Consider the following 8,210-nt stretch of genomic DNA (forward strand, 5'->3'; position numbering starts at 1 on the left):
CCCTCAGCTTGAGCAGCTCCAAGAGGGCTGGCCTGGGGTCCGGGACCTTCAAACTAAAGCAGGCAGAACGGGGGGACAGGACCATTTCTTCCCCTCCAAGGGCCCCAGCACTGTCCCTGGGGGCCTGCCGCGTGCACCCCAACCCCCTCCGCCTTCTCTGCCCCAGTAGGGAGGAGCCCCTGTGCACCTGCTTCCCCGCCCCGCATATGTCATCCTGTTTAACTTTTGTAAACGTGAGAAATAAAGCAAGAGGACAGAGCGCAGGACTGATGGTGTCTGATTTGGGGCACAGGGGTGGGGGGTGGGGCTGGAGGCCTCCCGCTGGAGAATGGGGTCCAGGAGGTCCTGAAGGTCACTGCCTCGCTCTGCCTCGCTCTGCCTCGCTCACACACAGCCCCTCACATAGCGCCCATTTGAAGCAAATCTCGAGGTCTGCCCTGAAGCCCTCAGGCTGTGTCCACCCACCTCTGGCCCAGTCTCTCTGACACTCCAGGTTTCCCAGGAAGTGGTGGGGGGGGCTCTCCAGAGGGGGAGGGGTGGCAGTGGCCAAGGTCTGGGACCACCAGCAAGTCACCCTCTGGCAGCCAGGGACACAGCATCCTTTGTTCTGGCCCCTCCCGCCCTCGCAGTCCCAGGCTCTCCGACCTAGATTAGCCTGATCCAGGGAAAGCCTCAGAAGCCCCTCCTGGAATGTGGCCTGGGGGTGGGGGGCAGGCGAGGCACTGAGGTGAGTAGGGCGGGTGGGGTCTCTCCAGGGCAGGGCGATGCCCCCACCACTAGGAGCCCCCTGTCCCCCAGAGGAGGGCTCTGTGTGTCCTCTGCCCAGGAGAGGGCTCCTTATCTAGCTCTGCTGGGAGGGCCTGAGACAGGGACCCCCCTGTGAGGTCCAGCGTGGCCCTGCGCTGCGGTCAGTGCCCTGTCCCTTCTCCCTTTCCAAGAGAAAGCCTCTTAGAGGGCTGGGAGTGGCACCCTAAGCCCGAGGCCTGAGGGAGGGAGCTAGAGCTGAGAGGCCAGTGGCTGATCTGCAGGTAACTTGGGGCCTTCGGCTGCGTGCCCCCATAAGGCTAGGCTTCCCAGGGGGAGCCAGCAGGGCAGCCCCTCCTGGGAGGCCTCAGGAGATGTGAGGCTGGACATTCAAACCCACCGGAAGGCTCAGGTGAGTGCAGGGGAGAGCTGCCGGGACTGCCTCCTTGTCCTAGTTCAAGTGGCTGCGGCCATGGTGAGGGGACAACAGGCAGATAAAGCCAGAACCTGGTCCTGGCGAGAGAGGGTCAGAGTCTCCAATCCCCCCTGGGCACCTGGCACTGCCCAGGGCCAGGAGGGAGACCTAGGAGCGGAGGGGCAGCAGGAGGGAAGGAGGCTCCTTCCCCAGCTGTGGGCTGGCCCACCCTGCCCGTGAGCACCCCCCACTCCTCTGTTGGTGGGGGGATGCACAGGAGGCTGCTGTGTGAACCCCAGGCTGGAGCTCCAGAAGTGTGAGAGACTTCGGAGCTGTTTTCTACTTTTGGAGGGGTTTGGGGGGGGCTTCTAGGGGTTTGGAGATCAGAAGGTCCCTTTAGTGCCGCCTCAAAGGTCCCAGTGGAACCAGAGATCTGAGCACCCCCCCGCCAAGGCTCCTGGTTGGCCCCGGTGGGTAACTGGTCACCGATCTTGCAGGAGGCAAAACAGGCTCAGCGCGGGAAGGGACCTGCCCAAGTCCTGGAGGGAACCCATGGCTAAGAGGGGATGAACGGGAGCTCAGCCCCCGCGGCTCCTGAAGCGAGGCTAATGTTATTACGGCAGGTCTTGGGTTTTTTGTTTTTTCCACAATGCTCTGATGACAATAGTCATTTCTGATCATTGAGAAAAATGAACATATAGCAAGGCCCAGGAGCCAAATAAAGCCACCCACTTTGCAGCAGGCGCGGGGCTGCCCCTGCCCGCCCCATGCCCCCTGTAAATTCCTGCGCTGAGACCCTCACATGTGTACCCTGGGAACGCTGATGGTTCCCACGCACAGGGGGCCCACAGTGCCCCCCCCCCACTCACCAGCACCCCCTCTCCGGCCGCCATTAGGTCCCTAGACAAGGAGTGTCCTCCAGGGGCGTCTTCTTGAAGTTCGGACTCAGGTGGGAACCCTTCTATTATCCTCCCCTCCTCTTTCACAGGTCCCCTGAAGGAGGGGGAGATTGGGGCGGGGGGCGGTTCTACCTCGGTTTCCCTCCTGGCTCGCTCCCAGAGCAGGGTTCACGTCGGTAGTCCCCATGCCTCAGTTTTCCCACGCTGGGTCTCCTTCCCCTTTCCTGTCGGGGCTACAGAACTTCGCTGCTCCCTCTTGTCCCCTTCCACCAGCAGAGGCAGCAGCGATGGGCGCTGGCGGCCCCCGGCGGGGCGCGGGACCCCCAGACGGTGGCTGGGGCTGGGCCGTGCTGGGCGCCTGCTTCGTGGTCACCGGTTTCGCCTACGGCTTCCCCAAGGCCGTGAGCGTCTTCTTCCGCGCGCTTATGCGCGACTTCGGCGCGGGCTACAGCGACACGGCCTGGGTGTCCTCCATCATGCTCGCCATGCTCTACGGCACCGGTCAGCGCCCCCTCGCGGGTCCCTGCTCCTCCTCCCCCAGCCCAGGATTGGGAGACGGGATCTGGGACCAGGAGACGCGGACCCCCTGGGCACCCCCCAGACCCCTCGGGAAGAGCACAGAGACCACCTTCTTCCCGTGGAAGCGCTGGTCCGGGAGACAGGGGAGGAGGGGGACAGGAAGGGGGCGGTGGCTGAATGGGGGTAGGTTTGGCCAGCCGGCAGGGCCCCTCCATTCCTGCCAAAGACCTACAACAGCTTCTGTTACAGGTGGGGAAACAGATGTAAATAAAATTCCCCGCTATCCCTCCTCCCCGGCGCCCTAACCGCCTGTGGGGTGCGCGGGGATGGGGTGAATCCTGTCACCCCAGCCGAGCCGCATGGGGGGGGTGGTGGGAGGAAGGGGTGGAAAGAGGCTGAGCAGTCCAGGGGACGCGCCCAGCTGGGCAGATCAAAAGCGAGGGGCGTCAGCCTCTTCTGCTTTGGGTCCCCTGTTCTCAGGAGAGTTGGGGATGGGCCTCCCCAGAACAAGACAGGTCCCTCCCCTACCTCCCCGCAGGGTGTTGCCTCCTTGGTCTGTCCCAGCCAGGCTGGGTGACGTTGGGCAGACACTGTCCTCTCTGACCCGCGGGTGCCCTCATCCCTTCATGCCATCTTCTGGGGGCTGGGATGTGCCCAGCCTGGAGTGCGCCGGGGAGAGAGATTAGTCCAGCCTAAGCGGTGACCGTGCCCTGCCCACAGGTCCGGTCTCCAGCATCCTCGTGACCCGCTTTGGCTGTCGTCCCGTGATGCTGGTGGGTGGGCTGCTGGCCTCGGCGGGCATGGTCCTGGCATCCTTCGCCACGCGCCTCCTGGAGCTGTACCTGACCGCCGGGGTGCTCACAGGTGAGGACGGCCACGACTCCCTCCCCTACGGGGAAGGGGCTGGTCTCGCGGGTTGGGGAGCCGGGCGGAGTCCTCGCTGCAAGGTCTCCTGTCCTCAGTTTCCCCTCCAGAGGTGGTGGGCCCGCCCCGTCGGGGCCTGGCCCCTCCCTCCGGCTGGGGGCTGGGGCTGGGGGCGCCCTCGGGGAGCCCGGCACAGCGCCGCCCTCGCCCGCAGGCCTGGGCTTGGCCCTCAACTTCCAGCCGTCGCTCATCATGCTGGGGCTGTACTTCGAGCGGCGGCGGCCCCTGGCCAACGGGCTGGCTGCGGCGGGCAGCCCGGTGTTCCTGTCGGCGCTGTCGCCGCTGGGCCAGCAGCTGCTCGAGCACTTCGGCTGGCGCGGCGGCTTCCTGCTGCTCGGCGGTCTCCTGCTGCACTGCTGCGCGTGCGGCGCCGTCATGCGCCCGCCGCCGCCGGGGCCCGGCCCGCGACTTCGCCGGGACAGCGCGGACGACGCTCCGGGGGACGCGGAGGCGGAGCGCGGGGGGCTGCGGCTGCGCGAGGCGCCCCCTGGCGGTCGTCCCCGTCGGCGCCTGCTGGACGTGGCCGTGTGCGCCGACCGCGCCTTCGGGGTGTACGCCGTCACCAAGTTCCTGATGGCGCTCGGGCTCTTCGTGCCCGCCATCCTGCTGGTGAACTACGCCAAGGACGCGGGCGTGCCGGACGCCGACGCCGCCTTCCTGCTGTCCATCGTGGGCTTCGTCGACATCGTGGCACGGCCGGCGTGCGGGGCCCTGGCGGGCCTGGCGCGCCTACGACCCCATGTCGCCTACCTCTTCAGCCTGGCGCTGATGGCCAACGGGCTCACGGACCTGAGCAGCGCGCGCGCGCGCTCCTACGGCGCCCTCGTCGCCTTCTGCGTCGCCTTCGGCCTCTCGTATGGCATGGTGGGCGCGCTGCAGTTCGAGGTGCTCATGGCAGCCGTGGGTTCGCACCGCTTCCCCAGTGCGCTGGGCCTGGTGCTGCTGGTCGAGGCCGTGGCTGTGCTCATTGGACCGCCCTCTGCTGGTGCGCCCCTTGGGAGGAGGGGGTGCGGGGCTAGTTCCCTAGACCGGGGGTGGGGTGGGGGGGGAGTGCCAGCCCTGTCCCACGTGGAGCTTCCAGGGATGAGGGCAAGGGAGCGGAGGCAGCCTGGTGGGGTCTTCCCGTGGCTAATGAGCCCCTCCTCCAAGCCGGTCCTGCTAGCTCTGGGTGGGGCCGCAAGCACCGGGAAAGATGCCAGGAAGAACCCAGCACTGACAGCTGCTGACCCATTGGGTCATCTCAAACGCTGGCACAAAGTCCTTGTGAAGGGCAGATTCTTATTCTCGTTTTGTGGGTGGGAGAACTGAGGCACAGGCGCCTAGTACAGGGTGGTCCCAGAGTGAGAGCAGAGCCCTGCCCAGGGCTAAATGCCCCTACCTTTGGAACACGGCAGCTGAGTGTCCTCAGCCTCTAAGCGGGACCAGGACAGGGACAGTGTCGTGGAGGAACCGGCCGTGAGCCGAGTGGGGGTGCTCAGGGTGCTCACGAGTGGTCTCCCTGGGGCCTAGGGGGGATCTTCCTCCCTCATCTGTCCACTGGGCCATGGCCAGGCCCTGCTCTCACTTGGTGAAGCTGCTGTGCAGGGACAGGCTCTGGGCTTTCCGCTGTGTGCATGGCCCGCAGGGCATTCTCCAGTCACTGGCCTTAGGAAGTCACCATGATGACAGGCCAGGAAAGGAGCTGCAGGGGCCGGCATGCAGGCAGCCTCACAGGGCAGTGCAGACCCCGCAGGAGAGGACATGGGACAGTGTGGGCCACATTAGGGGTTCAGGGTTCCTATACAAGTGAGGCAGGAACTGAGCTTGGAAAGGGGGGATGTCAGGGTCCTCCTGGGTTGGCGGGTTGTCCCTGTCCCAGCATAGCCTGCCTGTGGTCAGCCTGTGGGATGAGCAATGAGGGGAGGCCGCCTTTGCTGGGGCCCAGGCTGCCCCTGAGATGGGGTGAACTGCCCCTCCTTCCACGGCTGGTCTAGCTCAATGTCCTCATCAGGCTTTGTCATCTGATCTCAGTGGGAGGGCGGCCAAGCCCACCACCAAAAGCAATCGAACCAGCTCCCCAGAGGCTCAGGGATTCTTCCATTTTCTCATGCGACCTGGGTGGGCGGATCTAATAGGGGGTGAGAAGGTGGAGAACACTGCAGGGCTGAGTGTGGGAGGGGCAGGGACAGGACTGGTTGGCTGGGCGGGGACCAGGGAGGAAAGTTTGGGTGCAGTGCTCAGAGGGGCTCAGGCAGGCAGCCAGCTTGGGGGACACCGGGAAGCCTCCCTGAAGCCACAGAGCTATAGACCAAGGGGTCACAGCCTGGATGGTCAGCGACAAAAATGCCAGGAGAGGATGGAGCCCACAGAGCTCCCCCACACTTGGGGGGGGGATATTGCAATTACAAGATTTTCCTGTGTATGAAAGTAATATGCGTGTGGATAGAACATTTGGAAAATACAGAGGGGAAAAGACGGGTTGTGACCCATGAGTCCTACCATGCCAGCTCACAGTAGTGGAAGCTCAGTCTAGGGTATCGGAGCCCCGAGAAGGGACAGGAGGAGGCTGGGGAGGGAGACGGAAAGAAAGCTGAGCCAGGCCCCTGAAGACCAGGGGTGTTAGCAGCAAAGAGCAGGCGTTAGGGGCCCCCAGGAGGGTGAGGCTGAGCCCAGTGCCCCCTCCCCACCTGCTCGCTGGGCAAATCACACGGCACATGTGGGGTCTCGGTCTGGGGGTGGAGGGGGTGCCTTGTAACCTGAAAAGTGCTGCCTCACCAAAGGCCCTATATCACTTAAGAAATTGAGGTTCAAGGAGGTGGTGACATTTTTAAGGTCTCAAATGGCAGAACGTGCGTGGGGTCGCCACTGTCAAACGGGCATAAAGATGGGGGCGTGTCTGTGTCACCCAAATGTAAACCCCACCAAGTTGAGGGTGCACACGGTCCTTTATCTGAGGTTGTGAGAAAGGGGGGAAGGTGGGGTCCCCCCCCACCCCCTACAGGCCCTCATCTCCCGCCTCCCTCCATCCCAGGCCGCCTGGTGGATGCCCTGAAGAACTACGAGATCATCTTCTACCTGGCTGGCTCTGAGGTGGTCCTGGCCGGGGTCTTCATGGCTGTCGCCACCAGCTGTTGCCTGCGCCGCTCTCGGAACCCCCAGCCCAGCCAAGGCACCGAGGGCGAGGCCAGCGACACCGAGGATGCTGAGGCCAAAGGGGACTCTGGGGCTCTGCCCACTGGGGCTGAGGAGCCTGGCAGCCTCAAAGCCTGGGAGGTGCCAAGCCCCGGGGCTGGGCCCACGGAACCAGAGGTAGAGGCAGAGCCAGGGCTGGACCCCAAGTCTGTATAGCCCCAGGGGCAGCAGGCGAGGCGGCTGGTGACTTTGGGAATGGGGCTTACCCTCCAAGAGCCCCAGCTGTCCCAAGTGGGCCTGGCACACTGGAAGCTGCTTTGCCGTGGCCCCCCCCCTGGGGTCGGGGTGGGGGGGCTCCCACCTTTATCTGCCCAGTGGGCCATGGCCGGGCCCCACCCTGGCTAAGTGATGCTGCTGCGCGTGGCCTGGGCTTGACCTTGTGAAACTGAACTTCATAAAACTCAGTTTGGGACAGCGGGTCCATTCCTGTGCCTCCCAGCTCTGGTGGCTGTGGGGGTGGGAGGATAGAAGGGAGTCTGAGAGGCTCTCCCCAGGGCCCTCTGACAGGGAAGGTGTTGGGGGAACAAGTGGCAGAGGGGAAGAAGGGGCGTGGAGGGGGAGGTGTTCTGACTTGGAGGCACTAAGGGTCTCTCTTGCAGTTTTGCCCTCTTACACTTGGATCCAAGGGCAGGGCGCCCCGGTCTCACCCTGGCTGGAAAGCCTCTGGGATCTATTCCCTCTCCGTATTTATTCTCTTCCCACAGATCTGACACCTTGCCCTTCCTTTGCCTCCTTCCTTCCAAGTCTCGAGTGTGGAAACCAGGCCCAAGAGTAGGAGGGAGCTTCCCGCCCCGCCCCGACCCCTGCTATCGAGCCGGGGGCTCAGGAGAGCCCATCCCACCAGTGCCCCCCACCGCTCCCCACTGTTGGTCTCATTTTCCATCCGGGCCCTACGAAGGTGTGGGAGCCCTGGGAAATGCCGGGCTGACACGCAGGTCTGCATCCCTGAGTCACCACAGCAGTGACGACATTTTATTAAACACTCAGGGCAGGGACCGTGTACCGCGCACGGTTAGGCCCTTCACAAGTGTGAATTCATCAGATGCTCGTAAGAGCCCAAGGAGGTCAGGACCATTACTGGCCACAGGCACGAATAGGGAAACTGGGGCACAGAGAGGTTAGGGAGTAGCCCAGGGTCACACAGGCTGTGACTAGAACCCAGCAGCGGGTTGCAGTCTGTGCCCTTGGCCTCTACGCTGGCAGTTCCTTCAGAGAAGTGGTCTGGACTGGCCGCTCCAGGGGACCTAGTGACAGCCTGTTCCTCCTTCCACGCTCCCAGTCCCGCTGACAGTCCCATCCGGGTTGCTGCCCACGCCCCACGTCCTCAAAGCCGACAAGCTGAAAGCCATTCCCCCTCCTCCCATTTTAGACCCTGCCCACCCCACAGCTTCCTGCGGCCTCCCCTTCTCAGGATGCGCGTGGAAGTCATTGTTCAGAGACACTTTGGAAGTGAAAAGGGCCACCGATGATTACGTGGGGACCGCAGGTGTGAACAGGGACCGCACAGCTGGCGGGAGACACAGCCAACCTATTTCGCC

The 8,210-nt window shown here is 64.0% G+C and overlaps 1 protein-coding gene across 1 annotated transcript; it reads left to right on the plus strand.

The window, feature by feature from the left end:
• Positions 1-2,345: 2,345 nt before the first annotated feature.
• On the plus strand, positions 2,346-6,828 carry LOC111157710 (solute carrier family 16 member 8). The gene is made up of 4 exons (XM_022519348.1): positions 2,346-2,559; positions 3,298-3,441; positions 3,656-4,486; positions 6,512-6,828. The coding sequence occupies exons 1-4, from the start codon at positions 2,346-2,348 to the stop codon at positions 6,826-6,828; spliced, it is 1,506 nt and encodes a 501-aa protein (XP_022375056.1).
• The last annotated feature ends 1,382 nt before the right edge of the window (positions 6,829-8,210 follow it).

The sequence above is a fragment of the Enhydra lutris genome, unplaced genomic scaffold, assembly GCF_002288905.1.
Source record: "Enhydra lutris kenyoni isolate GAN:26980312 unplaced genomic scaffold, ASM228890v2 scaffoldscaffold55, whole genome shotgun sequence".
NCBI lineage: Eukaryota > Metazoa > Chordata > Mammalia > Carnivora > Mustelidae > Enhydra > Enhydra lutris.

What these genes read in the sequence shown, in the direction of transcription:
- LOC111157710 (XM_022519348.1), top strand. Translation starts at nt 2,346, where the DNA reads ATGGGCGCTGGCGGCCCCCGGCGGGGCGCGGGACCCCCAGACGGTGGC. An exon ending in GACCGCCGGGGTGCTCACAG is followed by an intron (nt 3,442 to 3,655) that starts GTGAGGACGGCC and finishes CCTCGCCCGCAG; the next exon opens with GCCTGGGCTTGGCCCTCAAC. An exon ending in CATTGGACCGCCCTCTGCTG is followed by an intron (nt 4,487 to 6,511) that starts GTGCGCCCCTTG and finishes CCTCCATCCCAG; the next exon opens with GCCGCCTGGTGGATGCCCTG.